A 21,475-nucleotide genomic window follows, 5' to 3' on the forward strand; every position below is an offset into this window, starting at 1 on the left:
GGCCACATTTGGAATACTGCGTGCAGTTCTGGTCGCCACATTACCAAAAGGATGTGGATGCTTTGGATAGGGTGCAGAGGAGGTTCACCAGGATGTTGCCTGGTATGGAGGGCGCTAGCTATGAAGAGAGGTTGAGTAGATTAGGATTATTTTCATTAGAAAGACGGAGGTTGAGGGGGGACCTGATTGAGGTGTACAAAATCATGAGAGGTATAGACAGGGTGGATAGCAAGAAGCTTTTTCCCAGAGTGGGGGATTCAATTACAAGGGGACACGAGTTCAAAGTGAAAGGGGAAAAGTTTAGGGGGGATATGCGTGGAAAGTTCTTTACGCAGAGGGTGGTGGGTGCCTGGAACGCGTTGCCAGTGGAGGTTGTAGACGCGGGCATGATAGCGTCTTTTAAGATGTATCTAGACAGATACATGAATGGGCAGGAAGCAAAGAGATACAGACCCTTAGAAAATAGGCGACAGGTTTAGATAGAGGATTTGGATCGGCGTAGGCTTGGAGGGCCAAAGGGCCTGTTCCTGTGCTGTAATTTTCTTTGTTCTTTGTTCTTTTAGAACACTACCAAGGTTAAGAAAGAGAAGAAAGAATAAAGGTGAATTTAGGAAATAATGATTTGTTTATTCCCTGCTTGGGATTTTACATGCCTGAATGTGACCCCCAATGGTTCTTGGATAATAGCTGTTTGTATAAAATCTGAAGTATTACCAGCCTTTAGTATACAGTTTGTATTGGTGAGATTCCAGAGAAATAGTGAAGATATAAAAAAAACAGAATAAATCTTGAGGCTCCATCCACAGCACAGAGTTTCACTCAAGACAAATTAAACAAAATAACATCGAATTTTATAGCACAGAAACAGGCCATTCAGCCCAAAAGGTCTCTGCCAGTCTTTCTGTTCAACATGAGCTTCCCCACCACCACCCTATCAGCATATCTTTCTATTCCTTTCTCCCTCACGTACTTTTCTAGCTTCCCCTTAAAGGCATTATGCAATTCACCTCAACTGCGGTTGCATGTTCCACATTCTCACTACTCTGAGTAAAGAAGTTTCTTCTGAATTTCCTATTGGATTTATTCATGACTCTCTTGTATTTATGACCTCTAGCCTCCACAAGTGGAAACTACTTCTGTGTCTACCCTATCAAACCCCTTCATAACTTTAAAGACCTCGATCAGGTCACCTCTCAGTCTGCTCTTTTCCAGTGAACACAGCCCCAGCCTGTTCAGTCATCCCTGGTGGTTACAACCTCTCAGTTCTTGTATCATCCTTGTAAATCTTTTAAGTACGTTTTCCAGTGCTTCTATATCGTTATTGTAATATGGAAGTCAGAACTATGTACAACACTCTCTCTACTTACTGTTGTGGCAATGAATATTATTTTCTGCACCATCTCTAGATCATCAACATAACGTCGGAGAAGATTTTGTGCATTCAGACGTTCATTGGCATACAGATCGTTGAAGCAGGAAACCAATCGAGCGTGGCGAGAGGCGCTAGTCAGTTTACTATTTATTGGTGAATAACTGGTCACAGAAGAAAAAGAGATAGGAGAACGGCGTCCTGAGATTCTGAAGGAAAAATAAATCACTGGCATTACTACATACCACAATAATAAAACATGGTACAGTACTTCAGAATTACAAATATAGCTGGTACATTATAACATCTGTACTACTTATTTTCTGGGCAGCTGCTAACTCTTCGGGTGGGAGGCAGGGAGGTGCAGGAGAAGAAACAAACCTTAGACAATTTACAGTGTTCCTCTGCATCTTTTCCCCAGGGCTGATTTTTCAACATATATACCAATGCAATTCAAAATGCCTTTTATGAATGGGCCCTTGCTGTTCCACTTTCTCTGCTCTGATCAACTCTTCTTCCTCTTGGGAGGAATATTTCCTCTGTGTGCTATGTGTAATCAAATTAAAAACTGTTTATAAAGAACAGATTTATACTTCCATTACACAAAGGGCAGAAAGCAAACCTTTCCCCTTGTCTTTTATTTGACTCAGAGGGCCAAGATTTCCTCTCTTCAGTATCTGTAACAAAACATAAAGACATTCATCATGCTTAGGAACATAGGAGCAGGAGTAGGTCATTCAGCCCATCGAGCCTGCTCCACCTTTCAACTAGATCGTGGCTGATCATCTACCTCAACGCCACTTTCCCGCATTATCCCCATATTCCTTGATGTCATTAGTATCCAGATATCCACCGATTTCTGTCTTGAACATGCTCAATGATGGAGCTTCCACAGCCCTCCGCGGTAGAGAATACCAAAGGGTCACCACCTTCTGAGTGGTGGTCACTCAGGTGGTCACCACCTCCTCATCTCAGGTTTAAATGGCCTACCACTTATTCTGAGACTATGGCGGAATTTTACATTGGGCAGGAGGCCCCACCCACCGGCCAGAAAGACAGTGACGAGCCCACCTCCGCCGGGCCTAGGGAGCCATGCAAGAATTTCTCACTCCCCAGGCCCTTAATTGGTCTTGGCGGGACTTCCACCTCCTTCAGGCAGAAAGTCCCGCCTAATGGAGCTGCTGGCCAATCAGCGGGCCGTCAACTCTTAGTCCCAGTAGCGCCACCAGGAGCAGTAGCCACTGTTGGGACTGCACCCAGTTTCAGCAGGGAGAGGAAGGATGGCTCCTGAAAGATGGTAAATTTTGGGATCCCGGCGAGGCCAGGGGGTTCAGTTTAGGGGGCGGGGTAAGTGTTGTGCATTGTTGGGGCTTCGGGGCACAGGGTGCCCGATCAGGAGGGCACCCCCCCAGCCCACAAGAAGGCCACCAGATTACACCAGGCGGGGTTCTTGGGGCCTTTGCTGTCCAGCCACCGCAGGTAAAATACCAGTGGCGGCGGGAGGAGGCCCTTGAGTGGCAGTTATTTAGTCTGGGGCGCCACTGCCCCTCGTAAAATTGCAGCGGAGGCGGGAACAGCCTCCCCCCACCGCCTCCCACTCAATTTTTCAGCCCCCTCCCACCCCACCACCAGCCCGCTTGTTGAGGGACCAAAACATTCAGGCCTACGTCACCTGGTTCTAGACTCACCGGCCAGGGCAAACATCCTATCTACATCCGCCCCGTCACGCCCTGTAAGAATTTTGTAAGTTTCAATGAGATCACCTCTCATTCTTCAAAACTCTAGAGAATACAGGCCCAGATTCCTCAATCTCTCCTTGTAAGACAATCCCACCATTAGTCTGATGAACTTCCATTGTGCTCCCTCCATGGCGAGTATATCCCTCCTTAGATAAGGAAACCAAAACTGTACATAATACCCCAGGTGTGATCTCACCAAGGCTCTATACAATTGCACCAATTCTTACGTTTACAATTTGGCTATGAATAGTTAGTGGTGAAAATTAACCTTCAATGAGTAGGCTTTTAGTCCCTTTGACTTTTGGTAGCTATTGGCTGCAATAAAACTGTTAATGCTACTTTGATATATACCACAGTCTGTTAGATCCCATCTAGTTAAACACCATAAAATTTATCTGATGCTCATGATGACAGCCCTACAACCAGCATAGGGAGAGGATTGGCCAGGGTTCTTGTTTCTGATTGTTATCCATCCTTGCCACAAGTGTACATGTGGCTATCAGGTGAGTACAAGACCAGGCTTGGCTATGATGCCCATGTCAAATAACCTGCGTGAGCTCATTGTCTGAGCTCACATATGATTAATAGGCACTTAATAACCCAAACTGCTGGAGAGCGTACTGTGCCCTTGAAATAGAACGGAGGAGGGGAGGTGATACTGGTGATAAATAAAAAAGGATTCACTGGGAAAACAGGCAGCTTGTTTAACTATTGGAGTACAATATTATTTTTGATAGTTTTTACTAGACCTGGCATTGAAATGTTAGCCTTGGCCCCTATTTATATGTCTCAGAGTGTCCCAACATTCACCTTCAATATCACAACTGAACCGACTGAGGATAAAACAGCTCAGATTTCAGGTCAACAACTGATTGAATGAGCTGAGATTTGCTTCTAAGTCACAGAAATAGTAACCAGAGGACATAATTCTAAAATAATTGTCAAAAAGGCCAGGGGAGACATTAGGAGAACTTTTTTTATTCAAGTTATAATGACCTGGAATGCAATGCCTCAAAGAGTGACAGAAGCAGATTCAACAGTAGGAATAATTAGAACATAGGAACAGGCCCAGTGAGAAAAATATGTTATAGTGGGCACAGCAGAGTGTCCTACTTATAGAATTAGGTATTTTTAGATTTTAAACATTTACCTGAACAAAAAAATTGGAAGATACACCTTATGTTGCTGCACAACACAGCCAGGTAATATGACAGTTGTGCCCAGTACAGCAGCAGTTGGTCCTCTGTGAACTTCACTGTTCAAGAACATTTTCTCAGGCAAAAAGTCTTTAAAACAGACAAAACCATTCCAAAATTAAATGAGGGAACCATGGGGGCAATTTTTACGTGTACTTGCTGATAGGAGGAACCACCAATGTATATTGTAAAATCACAGGGACAGTGCGAGTGTCTCCAATTTTCTGATATAATCCGGCGGTGGGAAAAGTTGCCCATCAGCACATACCTGAGAAAATATCTACCCCCACTCTCCTCCCTTCCCCATGCTTACTTTGCTAAGGATTAGATTTCATTAGAAAAAATGGAAGCCGATAATTATTTATCCAGCCATCCAGAGGACTCAGAGGTTAATTTCCCCTTCTCTAAGACACGCAGAGCAAGAAGGTCCCAGGTTTAATCCTGATCTAAGCAGCGATAGTTGTTTTCATCTAAGGCACTGGCCATGGCCTCTGAGGTAGAGACAGGAAAAACTAGCTAGATTCCTGCTCCTGTCTGCTCTACAGCAACCTTATTAGAAGCGTGTGCTTGCAGCTGTAATGAAAATTGGAAAGAAGAAAATAATTATTTGAGCATTTTTTTGATTTGAAATATTTCTGTCAGAAACTTTAAGGAGAGTGTTACAATAAGACCAGGTGAAGACATTAAAAGACCCCTAGACACCTGTCTAGGGTTCGCTTTACTATCTTCACCTGGTCTTACTGTAACAGGGTTTAATTTTTAAACACACTGTTTTGAGCTCCCCCTTGGTGAATCCTTGTTCGCCACTTTCCAATTAGAAGGCAAAGAAATGAGCATAAACAGGCTTTCTTAGATTTAAAGAAGAAAAGTCAAATTTATTAAACCTTAAATTTAAACTCTAATTTGGTTAATGCCTACGAATACACGTCGCGCCCCATGCTAGCATGCATATGCAATACCCACATGCAAATAGAGACAGAAAAGAGAAGAAAAATAAAATGGAAAGGTCTGAGGCAATCTCTGAAGAGGGGTTTTTACTGTGCTTCAAATTTGCTGTAGTCCTTCATTGTAGGTCATCTTGCTTTTTGTTTTGGGCCCAGTATTCTTCTTAAACCTTGTTCACTATAGGAGATTTTTCTCTCTTGGGGTTCATATGTTTTCAATGGTTTCCGAAGCTGGTGAGAGCGGGATGAGAGCAGACAGGAGAGAGGTCTTTTCAGTCCAGGAGCAAACAGATTTGAGTTTTTTTTCTCTCAGCAAGTTCAAATTCAAAAACTCCAACAGTCAGTTAGCTATGTGACTAAACTGGTCTGACCACTTCTTCTGTGTATTGGAGAAGCAAAGACTGGGTCCCTTGTTCCAACACTACCTGCTAGCATGCAAATGTCTTTCCAGTCAGGGGCTTGGCAGTTCCTTGTGATAGGCCCTCTTTTCTACTCAGCCACCATTTTAAGTTTTAATGTTCATGTGGCGAAATAATGTGTCCCTCAGTCTTGGCAGGTGGAGGACTGCATTGCACCACCACACCCAGGGAAATGAAATGCGATTTGAAAAAAACGGTGCATTTCATTACATGGTTTGAGAGAAATGTAAGATACAGAAAGAAAAACCATGTATTTCTCTCATTCATTTCCATTCATTCATCAATCTTAAAGCCTATTAAAATTGTCCTTTCTGAGTGCCAGTGCTGCTTTGATTTCCCCTTTTTTTCTCAGGAGAGTTAGTAGTGGGCGGGTCTATCCTGAACTCTCTGAGTCATGCAAGGAATTTTGACCTCAGGGGATGGGTGGTTCACTTTTCCTCTGTGGGGGAGGATTCTTTGTTAATCACCCCTTTGTTCTCTGGGACACTCCTGCCTGTAGGTATTTGTGCAGACTTGGCGGCACTCTCCTGTGGCACTTCGACTAGGTGGGGCATCACCCTCAGTTGCTCTGCCCCCTAGAGGTCTTTCTTTGCTTCTGCAGGTTCCTGTAAATGCTGTTAGCAACACTGGTGGGCTGCTTCTAGAGTCTGCATTTACGTAGGAGGATGTGGAGGTTAGCTTTTCACATTTTTCGGGCTTGACTGAGCGGACAGTAGGGGTTTTCATCTGGGGTTCCTTGAACCTGCCCTCTTGGTCACTTTTTTCCCTTCTCTTTCTAAACTTTTGCCTGCCATGTGCCTGCCTGTCACCTTTCGTTCTTGGTGGGGGTCCCTTACAGTTCACCAGCCCTCTGCTGCAGTGTCCTCCAAACAGCAGTACAGGACTTAGGGGTGCAGGCTTCACTGCAGTTTGGGGTTTCCCCTCAACCTGGCACATGTGGCAACTCCTGCAGTACTACACCACATTTTTGTGGAGTTTTGGCCAGTCAAACTGCTGTCTTTTGCAGGCTTTGGTCTTTTGTATACCATCACGTACAGCCACTGTAGTCTCTTGGGCCCTTCTTAATATTTCTCCTTGGTACCTCTGTGGCACCACTAACTGGTGAACTACCATCCACTCCTTGCCCTCAGGTCTGTGAGGAGAACTCCATTTCCTCATCAGCGCCTCATTCTTTAAATAGTAACAGTCAGAGTCTCCCTCTGCTTCACTTTCAGACTGGGAAACCTGTGCTAACTCTCGCAATACTGAGCCTCACCTAGGGAAAATCCATTTAATTTATTCCCTGGGTCTCCTAACTTTCCAAAGAAAGTCTCGGACAGGTAGACCTCATGGTCATCTGCCTGCAGTGCCAATGCAGTCTCCTCTGGGAGAGCTGGTTTTATTCATGGCCTGACCCACAATACATTTAGGGACTCTGCAGGGGACCATCTCCTGCCACTGCCCTGTCTCTCTGACCTCCTACAGTCTTTCTTTCACTACTGGGGGGGTGCTACCACATTCACTCCTGCCAGATCATTACCTGGGAGCACGTCAACCCCATCCACAGATAAACTAGGGACAATCCCTATGGTCACCGGTCCCAAAACTAGGTCACACTCCAGGTACAGGCATACACTGCCCTCCAATAATATTCACCACCATTTTGGTGTTCACTGCACTCTCTGGGGGAAAGGTCAGGCCTTTACCCAGTAAAAGGGATCTAGTCGCCCCTGTGTCCCTGAGAATTACTATGGGCCTGCTTGCCCCACTCGAGGGGTATGGGGTTACTTTCCCTTCAGACACAAAACCCTAATAATCTTCAGGATTCCTATTAACTTTTCCTGCACTAGTCATAGTAAGCTTCCTGGTTTGCACTCTTACTGCAGTTAAAGCCACAACTTGCTCTGCGTTTTCCATCGGGGTCCCATCTTCACTGAGCGGGTGTGCCCTGATAACCCTACCAGTTTTCCCTTTAGTTTCCAGCAGTCAGCTTTTCAAATGCCCTGCCTTATTACAATGGAAGCACGCAGGTCTCCGGGTCTCACTCTTGCACACAGCACCTTCCTTTTTGGCTAGAGAAGGGCCCCCTGTGTCTCTAGCTTTCCTTTCTCACAGGACTGCCCGGGCTCCTATCACCTTCCCACCCTTTGTCCTTTTCGGATTTGTGGGGGTGATCAGGAAAGGTTCTCCCCTGGGAAACTGACTTATAAATTAAAGCAAACTCATCGGTCAGAATGGTCACTTGCCGGTCTCCCTGAACTCACTGCTCCTCTACATGGGTCTTTATTGAGACTGGGAGAGAGTTTTTAAATTCCTCTAACAGAATTACTTCTGAGTTAGAGGAAAAACTGAGCTGTATTTTAAGAGCCCTCAGCCACTGGTCAAAAGCCAGCTGCTTACTTCTTTCAAACTCCAGATAAGTTTGATTAGCTTGCTTTTTGAGGGTTCTAAATTTTTGGCGATAGGCTTCGGGTACTAATTCATATGCCCCGAGGTTAGCATTTTTGGTCAGTTCATAATTTGATGTACTGTCATATGGCAACAAGGAATAAACCTCATGGGCTTTTCCGGTTAGTTTGCTTTGCAATGAGAAAGACCAGGTCTCAGCTGGCCATTTTAGCTGCCTTGCCAGTTTTTCAGAAAACACAAAAAACACTTCCACATCTTCCTCATTGAATTTTGGAATAAATTGAGTGAGTTTTAACAATTTTGTACCCAGCCCTGAATTCTGCTCCTCCATATTGGCCATGCTTTTCTCTGTCGCCCACTAGCTAACTCAAGCTACTTCAGCTCTCGCTCTTCGGATTCTTTCCAGAATAGTCTTTCTCTCTCTCCTGCCTTTCATTCGCTTAACATTCCTTTTGGAAGGCTCTCTCTTTCTCCCTCTTCTGCCTCTCTCTCCCTTTTTCCTGTCTCTCTCTTTCTTTTTCCTCTAATTCAAGTTTCCTTTGTTCCAATTGTAACTCTGCTGGCAGTATCCTCTCTGGGTCTGTTTCTAATGTTGCATCTGCTTCTTCAGAATCAGGGGAAAAATGGCTGGCCACTAGCCTTAGGAGTTCAGACTTCCTAGCCTTGCCACGAACAGTGATCCCACACTGCTCAGCCATTTTTCTCAACTCCTCCATAGACAGTGCTTTTAACTTATCCCAAGTTACTTCACCCTGGCTTGGAGCATTACTCGCTTCAGTTGCAGACATGGTAGTATTCAATCTCACACACAACCACAAGAAAACCTGTATTAATCATGCTCTTTTTTAATAGGGAACAATTTGGCTTCCCACTTCCAATTTCTCTTGTTTGTCTGTGGGTGTAATTCCAGATGCTAGCACCCAAATTTCTGTTACGATCAGGTGAGAAAGGGGTCTTCTACTGTCTTCACCTGGTCTTATTGTAACAGTGTTTAATTTTTAAACACACTGGGCTGTATTTTACGAGTGCGCACTCTAAAAGCGTCACGCATCCCGTGCGGATGCGCCATCCCTGAGCCCCCGCAATATTACACACAGGGGCTCATTTAAATAGAGGGGGCAGAATGGCTGCCCCAATGATGTAAGGGGCCGGCCGCCGCATCCCCAGCAACGGCTTCCAGCGCCACCGCGCAGGCGCTGGTGCCATTTTTAGAGTCATAGAGTGATACAGCACTGAAACAGGCCCTTCGGCCCACCGAGTCTGTGCCGACCATCAACCACCCATTTATACTACATTAATCCCATATTCCTACCACATCCCCACCTTCCCTCAATTCTCCTACCACCTACCTACACTAGGGGCAATTTATAATGGCCAATTTACCGATCAACCTGCAAGTCTTTGGCTGTGGGAGGAAACCGGAGCACCCAGCAGAAACCCACACAGTCACAGGGACAACTTGCAAACTCCACACACGCAGTACCCAGAACCGAACCCTGATCGCTAGAACTGTGAGGCTGCGGTGCTCACCACTGCACCACTTAAAGGGCTTTAAGCCCTTCAGTAACATTTTAAAATTTAAAGGTTCCGATCTCCAGGATGTAACAATAAAATGGAATTTCAAACATAAATCACTTCTCCCTCACCACCACCACCACCCCCCCCCACCCCCCCATGGGTAGATTATACATTAATTGCACTCTTCCCCCATAATAAACCTTTAATAATATTCTGAACATTCCTGCCCATAATTTGTTCCCTTTGACCCTCAACCCCTTCCCACCATCCCATTAGCCAGCAAAGATTGTTTACCCTGCTTCTCCACCCTCCCACTCGGAAAATTCTATTCTTTCCCCCTTCCCACCAGGTTCTCGCCTCAGAACTCCGTATGGAGTTCCAAAGGTGCACAGAGTACAAACGACAGCCATAAAATTGGCGTGGGACAGCCGCCGCCTGTAGGTAGGTTCATTTACATCTCTTTATTGTCAATTTGAATATTAAGATAAAGGGCCCACTGCCAGGTGGCAGGGGGCCACACCGAGGGCTCGCGACATCCAGGGGCTGGTAAAATTCAGCCCACTGTGTTTGCGCTCCCCCTTGGTGAATCCTTGTTCACCACTTTTCAATTATAAGGCAAATAAATTATCAAAAACAGGCTTTCTTAGATTTAAAGAAGAAAAGTGAAATTTATTAAACCTTAAAATTTAAACTCTAATTTGGTTAATGCCTATGGATACACGCCGCGCCCCACTCTAGCGTGCATATGCGATACCCACATGCAAACAGGGACAGAAAAGAGAGGAAAAATAAAATGATTAGTTTGAGGCAATCTCTAAAGAGGGGTTTTTAACTGTGCTTCGAACTCGCTGTAGTCCTTGATTGTAGGTAGTCTTGATTTTCATTGGGGCCCAGTATTCTTCTTAAACCTTGTTCACTATAGGAGATTTTTCTCTCTTGGGGTTCATATGTCTTCAATGGTTTCCGAAGCTGGTGAGAGCGAGATGAGAGCAGACAGGAGAGAGGTCTTTTCAGTCCAGGAGCAAACAGCTTTGAGTTTTTTTTCTCTCAGCAAATTCAAATTCAAAAAACTCCAACAGTCAGTTAGTTATGTGACTAAACTGGTCTGACCACTTCTTCTGTGTATTGGGGAAGCAAGGACTGGGTCCCTTGTTCCAACATTGTCTGCGGGCATGCAAATATCTTTCCAGTCAGGGGCTTGGCAATTCCTTTTGATAGGCCCTCTTTTCTTCCCAGCCACAATTTTAAGTGTTAATGTTCATGTGGCAAAATAATGTGTGCCTCAGTCTTGGCAGGTGGAGGCCTGCATGACAAGTCATAGAGTTGTACAGCACAGAAATAGGCTCTTTGGCCCATCATGTCTGTGCCGGCCATTAAGCACCTATCTATTCTAATACCATTTTCCAGCACTTGGCCCGTAGCCTTGTATGCTATGGCGTTTCAAGTGCTCATCTAAATACTTCTTAATAGACAAGAGTGACAACAACTCTCTGAAACATGTTGTGGAGCTTACAGTGGTTGAAAGTAGTCTTGTAATAAAAAGTAACAACATACTGGAATTATTACATTTCTCTGGATACCACAACCATTATATAAAATCCACATCAGTCATCTTACAGCTCAATGGTATTTCATCGGGAGACATTGAAAATAAAGAAATGTCTGATCATTTAAAACTGGAACTGTCAGGGCACTGCTGGGAATAAGACCGCTTAGATGTTGGGTTTTAACTGTGGGCTAGTTTTGGTGTCGGCTCAAATTTCTTTCACTGCGGCAAACAAAAGAAGAGGTCCGGGGTTATTTTAGCTCCTGGACCTTATTTATAGCTGCTGGCCAACTTCCCATCTGTTCCGGGTGGGAAAGCAGTAGGACTTCACACGGCTCAAAAGCTGTCCACTGATACCAGTTAAGTGCGGGGATTGGCTGTGGGACCATCCCCCAGAGGGCGAGATCACAGCAGAGGAGGCCCAAGATTTTCTGGGAGACACAAGAGGACCACTCCTGCTACTCCTGGACTCAAGGAAAGTAAAGGAAAATCTTTTAACAATCCACTCACCCAATTTCTATCTAAAATCACGCCCTTTAATTTTATTTATTTTTTAAATTTTATTTATAGATACAGCACTGAAACAGGCCCTTTGGCCCACCGAGTCTGTGCCGACCATCAACCACCCATTTATACGAATCCTACATTAATCCCATATTCCTACCACATCCCCACCTGTCCTTAAGTTCCCCTACCTATACTAGGGACAATTTATAATGGCCAATTTACCTATCAACCTGCAAGTCTTTGGTGGTGGGAGGAAACCGGAGCACCCGGCGAAAACCCACGCAGACACAGGGAGAACTTGCAAACTCCACACAGGCAGTACCCAGAATTGAACCCGAGTCGCTGGAGCTGTGAGGCTGCGGTGCTAACCACTGCGCCACTGTGCTGCCCACAAATTTTAACTTCACTGTCAACTGGCAATTTAAAAAATTCAAACTCATGGAAGAATTGAACCCTCAGCTCATACAATCTCGGAAGAAGTAAGACATTTATAGCATTTACTCTTAAGTGGAGCTCCTCCAAATTACCCGTTATTTGGATGATAAAAAGAAGTTCAATTGCCCAAGAGAAAATTAATGGTATAGTAGATATTGCAGCAAGAACCCTTTTGTTTTGTGGAATCCAAAGCAGCATGGTTGGCAATAAGGAAGAACTTTTAAAGACAGGTGGGATTGGGGGTTTGTAGGGAGGGGTGAAGGGGCTATACCTTTCCTGAAGCAAACATTTCTCCGCAGATAGGAAGGAGACTTCATCCTTTAATTGTCTGATCTGCCGCTCATAGTCATCCAGTACATCCACCTTTTGTTTATAAAATCTCACTTGCTCTCGAAGTGCTCTCAGCCTGGGGAATACAGGGCACAGCTTATTCCAAAATACCAAAGAAAAAAATCATCTGATTTCTTGGGTTATCCATGGCTACATTTAAATACAATAGGGCCAATTTTACGCTGCCTAATGATCATGTGCACTCATTTCTGGGTGGGGGGTGGTTAGAGAATGGCAAAAGGGGTAAAGATCTGCAATAAAAGCAAAATACTGCAGATGATGGAATCTGAAAGAATATATATTAAACAGATTTTATTTGGAGATCTGTAATCCCAGGTCTCCAACTCACTTTCCGAGACATGCACTTCCGAGTACAGGAAGCTATTACATTGAACACAAATAAGCACAGGAGTCATATATCATGATGCCTTCCCTGAAATTCTGCTGAATAGGCTCTTATCGAGAAGACCACCAAAGCAAATTGACCATTAGAGGCTACAGAACTATCCCATCAGATCGCAGGATCTGTAATGGACAGCCAGAAATTGCCTTCCAAGACAGGCAAGGTTTTTCTTTTAAGGAATACTTTTGAATCCAGCAAGTCTGCACTGCACAGGTAGAGGCCATTTGGCTGCCATTTCTAACAACGGTAACACCAACACCACTGTTTCATAAATCATGAGGAAAAGCTCTTAAAAATCAAGAGGTTTGGTATAAAAATTATGAGTTTCTATATTTTCAAACATAAACCAATATAGATTGACAGTTGGTTTATGAACCTCATGAGTGGTTTATTTAAACGCTAACAGGTCAGAGCTCTTCATACTGCATCTGAAAATGCTTTATTAAAAAAAACCTTTAAGTCTACCCAGTATTTTTTACACATGTTAAAGGAGGATCCGCCCTCTCATCTCTCCCACTCTGCCCTCTGTCCTTGGCCTCCTACCCTGTTCTGATGAAGTTCAATGTAAGCTCGAGGAACAGCACCCCATTTACTGATTAGGCACTTTACAGGGTTCCGGATTCAACATTGAGTTTAACAATTCCAAATCATTACCACTGCTCCCATTTTTTGGCAGACAGCAATGGTAATTATACTGCTATTTCCATTTATACTTTCTTTAGACCCATCATTTGTTTCTTTACTTGTCCGAATACTATCCCCGTTTGCCTTGCACCATCATCCCTTTTATCATTTAATCTCTTGTCATGCTCATGGAGGGAACAGCGATAAAATGAACTGGAGGAACTATGAAATTAAAGTCAACCGTTGACCTGAACTACAAAAAAAAGGACACATTTAAGTCACAGACAAGATTGAGTAGAGGTCAGGTGACCCCCCCCCCCCCCCCTCCTGTACTGTCAATAAACATGCTTGCCTGTTGAGGACGAAACTCATTATCCACGTCCGAATTAGTTTGGGGGAAAACACACAGAAATGGAAAACATCCCATTCCATACTAAAGGCCTGCTCAGGTCTGCAAATGAAATCCGACCCGAGCCCAACAGAACCACATCTGACCCGAGCCCAACCCGGCCTGAGTCCTTTCATTTTTTCCCATGCCCGACCACCGGAATATAATCAACTTTATTGAAGAGGTTGTGCTCTACCTTGGAGGGAATTGCTCACTGCAGACTAGTGCGGAGTGTTTCCCGCCTTGAAGTCCTGGCTGTCACTGTGTCCGACCCGGCCCGACCCAACCCAAGCCCGAATGCCGGACCTGGAAGAGCGAGCTGACCCCAACACATGTCGTCAGGTACCATCGGGTTTGGGTGTGGTAGCCATACTCTATTCCATACTAACAACTCCTATCTGCAGGAACGGAGCTAACAAAGTCTTTTACAGACAGACTGGCTCTGCAGACAAGACTAAGATAATAGGAGTGGAATAACACCACTTTGGCAAAATAGACCACATTCAGACGCCATCATGTAACAATGGTTCCCATATCCTGGGGAAGACAGCCCATAGTCACCTGACTGAAACCCCAACCTGACAAGTTTCTACCTTAAAAGTTATCTCTTTGGAGAGAGAGAGAGAGAGCAGAACAGCCAGGGAAAGCCATTTCCAGCCAGAACAGCTGTGAGACCATTCCAGCAAAGCAGCTGCCTGCTGACAACATCTTTTAAATACTGTAGCAGAGAAATTGCAAGGTGACTTTGGAATTCCCCATCTGCAAACGTGAACCAGGATTTCCACCAGTGACTTCAGATTGAGGTTTAATGACAAGGAGCCTACAACACCTCATCCTTTTCAAGACATAGAACATTCAAGGCCTGCACTGCTGCAAGATTTCCCCCTGATGAAAAACCTCTAACAATTGGACTCCAATTGCATGCTACCATCTACTCTATCTTTTCTTGTGTGTATGCGTGTGAATATGTGAATGGGTGAAGTCGTGAACATTTTTCAGTTGTTGTGTGAAAACTAAATATTTATCTTTCTTTTTTAACCTACAAGAAAGCCTGTCATATGTCTATTTATTTGACCCTTAAAACACTCAGGGACTAAAACACTATTATTAAAACTGTGTCTGTGGTCAGTTAAGAAGTGAAAAGTGGAAGTCACCCACACCACTTCCCATCTAACCGTAACATTATCCTGGCTTCCACTCTGTCACAGACCTTCCCTTTTGTTCTTTCCTCCCCTCCCACTACCTCTGCACTTGTGTAAAGCCTGTTAGATTTCTATCTTTTTCCAGTTTTGACGAAATTGTCATTGACCTGAAATGTTAACTTTGTTTCTCTCTCCACAGATGCCACCTGACCCTTTTTCCAGCACTTTGTTTTTATTTCAGATTTCCAGCATCCTCAGTATTTTGCTTTTGTATTTTCTACCTGTTAAAGCATTGTCTTGCTTAAGTTTCTGAAGCAGAGTGGGAAGAATTGTAGCCCCAGTGACATGTCACTTTCATAGGTCCCATTAATAAGCCAGGTTGGCTAATCAATTACCTGCCATGGAGGGTCAATTCCAATCTTCCATCATCAGGTGTGTCATCCTGAAGTGAACTCAAATTCATAGAGAACCTGCTTAGTTCGGCCCCCAAGGAAAATACTCTGGGAGTTGGGTAACTGACAACAAGTATGGCTTTGAGCCCTCGTTAGTTGGACAGCGAGTATCAAAAGCTCCTCATGAGTGACACCGTGAGCAGCACAATTCACAATGTGAGAGTGTGCTGTCAACCATCTTCCTGATTCACTTAAGAGTGCTTCCACCAGTTGGAGATGTGAAAATTTAGCAGCAGCTGCTTTCCTCTCTGCAACCCAATCATGGTAAGCACCAGCCGCTGGATATAGCGGCACATTTTTAACAATGTCTAGATAATGCTTTTCAGTAACCGTCATCCAAAATCTCAAGGTTTGGTCATCTGCGTGGGTTTCCTCCGGGTGCTCCGGTTTCCTCCCACATGCCAAAGACTTGCAGGTTGATAGGTAAATTGGCCATTATAAATTGTCACTAGTATAGGTAGGTGGTAGGGAAATATAGGGACAGGTGGGGATGTGGTAGGAATATGGAATTAGTGTAGGATTCGTATAAATGGGTGGTTGATGGTCGGCACAGACTCAGTGGTCCGAAGGGCCTGTTTCAGTGCTGTATCGCTAAACTAAACTAAACTAAGCTAGAGTACAGACATCTACTTCCACTTTGATGAAAGGCGCTTGCCACTTTGACGTACAAAATGTCGACTCTAGCACCAGGCAGGAAACCTACTGACCACCACAGCTTAATCCAGGTCTCCTCAGGTACTTTTGCCTGCTCAGGATAGACCAGAGCCCTGCCTCCCTGCAAGAGTTTCCCCAATTGCCATAAATTAACCTTTGCACATGAGCTGAAGGAAATCTTTCTGTTCCATGTTAAGAGTTCTGAACCATTAAAGAAAAAGAACTGTTAGTACATGTCTTACATGCCACAAGTTTAATCTGCACTGGGGCTTTGCTATGATTGAAGAAAGGTGAAATAAACAAACAAACATTCCTTCTCAGCTTACTTCCCAAAGGACTGTGCCAAGCTATGGCATCCATCAGGATCTCATGTACTAATATGAATCAACAGTTGGACAGACACCCCTCTATCTTTCAATGTAACATATACTTGCATGAAAGAAATTGACCAAAATTATTTAAAGACTTGAAGCTTACTCAGCTCTCAGTTGAATGATTTCATCCTCTGTTGCTAGGAATGTTGCAGCTGATTTGTTCTGGGTATCATCCAGCTCCATATGAGCTTCTGCTAACCTACAGTAGAGAGAAACCAACAATGACCCAGTGTAACAACCTAAAGGATCAAAATGTCAATAGTGCTGGCTAGCAAGTTCTGAACAGACCTCCAAATGGCCAATTGTTAAACACAAATTCATGTGTCTTCTGTAACTAGATTTTTAAAAAATCTTATTGAGGGAAAAGATTCCTAGTTTGAATTCTACCCACAGCACAAGAAATACAATACGTGGAAGAGCCAGTTATAACATTTATTTATATCTTTAAATCTCAAACAAAAACAAAATAAAAGGAAAAACAAGAAATCGTCCCTTCTCCAAGCAAGCAAAATAATCCTTGCGCCCCTCAGATTTACATTTAAATATATAATACTGTACAAGAAATAATTTTACCAATTCTTTATATAGAGTATAGTGATAAGTTACATCTGGCCCAGAAATTGAGAAAATACTGTGTTGTTTCACTCTTTGTTGCTGAGAAACTTTGCTGAAAGAACACGGTCCGAAAGCAGAATGTCACCAAATTTAAAAAGATAAGTAGGAGAAAAATCATGCACCAGATTTTGCTGTCAAAATAACAATGAGACTACCAGCGGTGGGAGCCCCAAGGGACAGAGAGAGGGAACACCTGCTCTCAGAGAAGACTGGTACAGCGAAAGGCTGCAAACACTTTTTTTTTATTCATTCATGGGATGTAGGCGTCACTGACTAGGCCAGCATTTATTGCCCATCCCTAATTGCCCTTGAGAAGGTGGTGGTGAGCTGCCTTCTTGAACCGCTGCAGTCCATTTGGGGTAGGTATACCCACAGTGCTGTTAGGAAGGGAGTTCCAGGATTTTGACCCAGCGACAGTGAAGGATGTCTGGCTGAAGATTGTTGCAAATACTTCAGCCTTATCTTTCGCACTGATGTGCCTGGCTTCCCCATCATTGAGGATGGGGATATTGGTGGAGCCACCTCCTCCAGTTAGTTATTTAATTGTCCACCACCATTCACGGCTGGATGTGGCAGGACTGCAGAGCTTAGATCTGATCCGTTGGTTATGGGATCGCTTAGCTCTGTCGATCGCATGCTGCTTATGCAGTTTGGCATGCAAGTAGTCCTGGGTTGTCGCTTCACCAGGTTGACACCTCATTTTGAGTTATGCCTGGTGCTGCTCCTGGCATGCCCTCCTGCACTCTTCATTGAACCAGGGTTGGTCTCCTGGCTTGATGGTAATGGTAGAGTGGGGGATATGCCAGGCCATGAGGTTACAGATTGTGGTTGAGTACAATTCTGCTGCTGCTGATGGCCCACAGCGCCTCATGGATGCCCAGTTTTGCATTGCTAGATCTGTTCGAAATCTATCCCAGTTAGCAAGGTGATAGTGCCACACAACACGATGGACGGTATCCTCAATGTGAAGGCGGGAGTTCGTCTCCACAAGGACTGTGTGGTGGTCGCTCCTACCAATACTGTCATGGACAGAAGCATCAGCAGCAGGCAGATTGGTGAGGACGAGTCAAGTATGTTTTTCCCTCGTGTTGGTTCCCCCACCACCTGCCGCATACCCAGTCTAGCAGATATGTCCTTTAGGACTCGGCCTGCTCGCTCAGTAGTGGTGCTACCAAGCCACTCTTGGTGATGGACATTGAAGTCCCCCACCCAAAGTACATTTTGTGCCCTTCCCACCCTCAGTGCTTCCTCCAAGTGGTGTTCAACATGGAGGAGTACTGAGACATCAGCTGAGGGAGGGCAGTAGGTGGTAATCAGTAGGAGGTTACCTTGCCCATGTTTGACCTGATGCCATGAGACTTCATGGGGTCCGGAGTCAATGTTGAGGACTCCCAGGGCAACTCCCTCCCTATTGTATACCACTGTGCCACCAGCTCTGGTGGGTCTGACCTGCCGGTGGGACAGGACATACCCGGGGATGGTGATGGCAGTGTCTGGGACATTGTCTGTAAGGTATGATTCTGTGAGTATTACTATGTCAGGCTGTTGCTTGACTAGTCTGTGGGACAGCTCTCCTAACTTTGGCACAAGCCCCCAGATGTTAGTAAGGAGGACTTTGCAGGGTCGACAGGGCTGGGTTTGCCGTTATCGTTTCCGGTGCCTAGGTCAATGCCGGGTGGTCCGTCCGGTTTCATTCCTTTTTATTGACTTCATAGCGGTTAGGTATAATTGAGTGGCTTGCTAGGCCATGTCAGAGGGCATGTAAGAGTTAACCACATTGCTGTGGGTCTGGAGTCACATGTAGGCCAGACCAGGTAAGGACAGCAGATTTCCTTCCCTAAAGGACATTAGTGAACCAGATGGGTTTTTACAACAATCGACAATGGTTTCATGGCCATCATTAGACTAGCTTTTAATTCCAGATTTATTAATTAAATTCAAATTCCACCTTCTGCTGTGGTGGGATTCGAACCCATGTCCCCAGAGCAATACCCTGGGTCTCTGGGTTACTAGTCCAGTGATAATACCACTACGCCACCGCCTACCCATGAACCTGTTTTGAAAGTTAAGGTTTGCAGAGAAGTCAGGATCACCAGGAATCACCTTATTCATGATATCCAGGTCAAATGCGCTCAAAGTGAGCGAAGAGGACATTAACTTTGAGAGGAGATCCAACCCATTGCAATTGAGAGGAGCTTGGGATTTTTAACCACAAGATTTCACCATCAAGGAAGTCTGTGTAACGTATAAGTGTGATGTGAGGTTTTCCAGTGTTTTAATAAATAAAATACCTTTCTTTGTAATTTGGGGTATCAGCTACTGACAAAGTACTATTTAGTTAATGGGGATTTCTTTTAGTTTCGTTGTTATAAAAGAAGTCTTAAAACGTGAAATCTTGTCGTGTAATTCTTTAAATTGGTCTGGGGTGGGGTTCATATCGTGTATTTTAACATTAACAGTCTCACTGAGGTCGCAACAGTTTAAATCTAACATTTTTTTCTAATTTTTCATTTTTGTCTCTTAATCCAATTTTCCTTTCCCTCTCTTTCTGTGCCCGATTTGACATTGAATTAATGGGGTAAATTCGCTCTCCTCAGTCCTTCCTGTGTTAATTCCCCAATCCTTAAATCTGATTGGTTTAGGAGATACTCCATTGGTTGCCCTGTTCACTCAGGTCCTAGAAGCCTGGTTTCCTTCCCTGCGCCATCAGCAGTGAACACTACCAGCAACTTTGTGGGCAAAAATGTTTTGAGCTGAAGGGTGCACAGCAACTCTAATGGCAGATGCATTTGCTGCCCTGTTACAGTAAACTCTGGCCTATTATAAATCAAGTAGTAATTATTATATGACATCAAGCTTGGTGTTTGAAATATGTAGATCATAGCTGGAAGAGAAAACTGAGTGCCATCATTTTGAGGTCATAAAAAGAATTAGAGTAGGAGAATGTGTAATGAATCTTGATTTGACCAAGGAGTAGATGCAGAGAACAGCAAATACACATAGCACAATGCTTATGGAGCTCATTTAACTATAATGAAAACTGCATATAATCGCTTGAAGTATACAAGTTATTGCTACATCAAGCAGTAATAGATTACAATACCGCATCATCTATTAATAGGTTTTGCCAAAGGTTCCATGAACATTTCTTGGCAAAGTTGGTATTCAAAGTTAAAAATACAGCGACATCCTTTCGCAGATATCCCAGGTAATAGGACATTGTCTGCAAATTGAGGCACTTTTCCAAACAGGATCAGATCCTGCAACAGTTGCTTCAAAAACTCTGTTCAAACACAAGGATCTTCAGCAGATACTACACCAGATTTTGTATATAATTGTTAGTACAAAAAAGGGTAAAAGCCACAAATGGTCACCCAGGAAAGGAACACTATAGTCAGATTTTGGAAAGGGAAATGTCGGTAATAAGCACCCACATCATTTGGCTTGTAGCTTGACGTACTCCTTGACGTGAGCACAGAATCAAAACCAACACTTCCATACAGCACTGAGGGAATGCTGCATTGAAGCAAGTCTTTTTTTTTTAATTCTCAGAGGTGCCACCATTTGGTGAGACATCAAACTAATGTTCCTTTTTACTATAGGTTGGCAGATTTTAAACCTGTGTTCTCAGTACCTTGCTCTACGGCAGCAAGGCCTGGACAACGCATGTCAGCTAAGAGCGACATCTCAACTCATTCCACCTTCGCTGCCTCCGGAGAATCCTTGGCATCAGGTGGCAGGACCATATCTCCAACGCAGAAGTCCTCGAGGTGGCCAACATCCCCAGCATATACACCCTACTGAGCCAGCGGTGCTTGAGACGGCTTGGCCATGTGAGTCGCATGGAAGATGGCAGGATCCCCAAGGACACATTGTACAGCGAGCTTGTCACTGGTATCAGACCCAATGGCCGTCCATGTCTCTGCTTTAAAGGCATCTGCAAACGTGACATGAAGTCCTGTGACATTGACCACAAGTCATGGGAGTCAGTTGCCAGTGATCGCCAGAGCTGGCAGACAGCCATAAAGGCGGGGTTAAAGTGTGGCGAGTCGAAGAGACTTAGCAGTTGGCAGGAAAAAAAGACAGAAGTGCAAGGAGAGAGCCAACTGTGTAACAGCCCTGACAATCAATTTTACCTGCAGCGCCTGTGGAAGAGTCTGTCACTCTAGAATTGGCATTTATAGCCACTCCAGGCGCTGTTCCACAAACCACTGACCACCTCTAGGCGCGTATCCATTGTCTCTCGAGATAAGGAGGCCAAAGAAGAAGGTGGATTTTAAAGATTCCAGAGCAGGGAGTTCATCTCATTTCCTGGCCAACATTCCTTGCTCAACCAACTCCAAAAACAGATGAACTAATCATTTATTTCATTGTGGTTTGCACAAATTTGCTGTGTAAAAAAAAAATGGTACATTTGGCTACATAACACTGA

At 44.3% G+C, this 21,475-nt stretch overlaps 1 protein-coding gene across 1 annotated transcript in view; it reads right to left on the reverse strand.

The window, feature by feature from the left end:
- Positions 1–21,475, reverse strand: part of spata18 (spermatogenesis associated 18) — a 168,704-nt gene that overhangs the window by 69,203 nt on the left and 78,026 nt on the right. The window contains exons 5-7 of the mRNA XM_068035463.1: positions 16,532–16,627; positions 12,333–12,467; positions 1,368–1,578 (exon numbers count right to left, since the gene is read on the reverse strand). Of these exons, the coding sequence (XP_067891564.1) occupies positions 1,368–1,578; positions 12,333–12,467; positions 16,532–16,627 (442 nt within the window). The remainder of the gene's footprint in view (positions 1–1,367; positions 1,579–12,332; positions 12,468–16,531; positions 16,628–21,475) is intronic.

This window comes from Heterodontus francisci, chromosome 1, assembly GCF_036365525.1.
Source record: "Heterodontus francisci isolate sHetFra1 chromosome 1, sHetFra1.hap1, whole genome shotgun sequence".
Lineage (NCBI taxonomy): Eukaryota > Metazoa > Chordata > Chondrichthyes > Heterodontiformes > Heterodontidae > Heterodontus > Heterodontus francisci.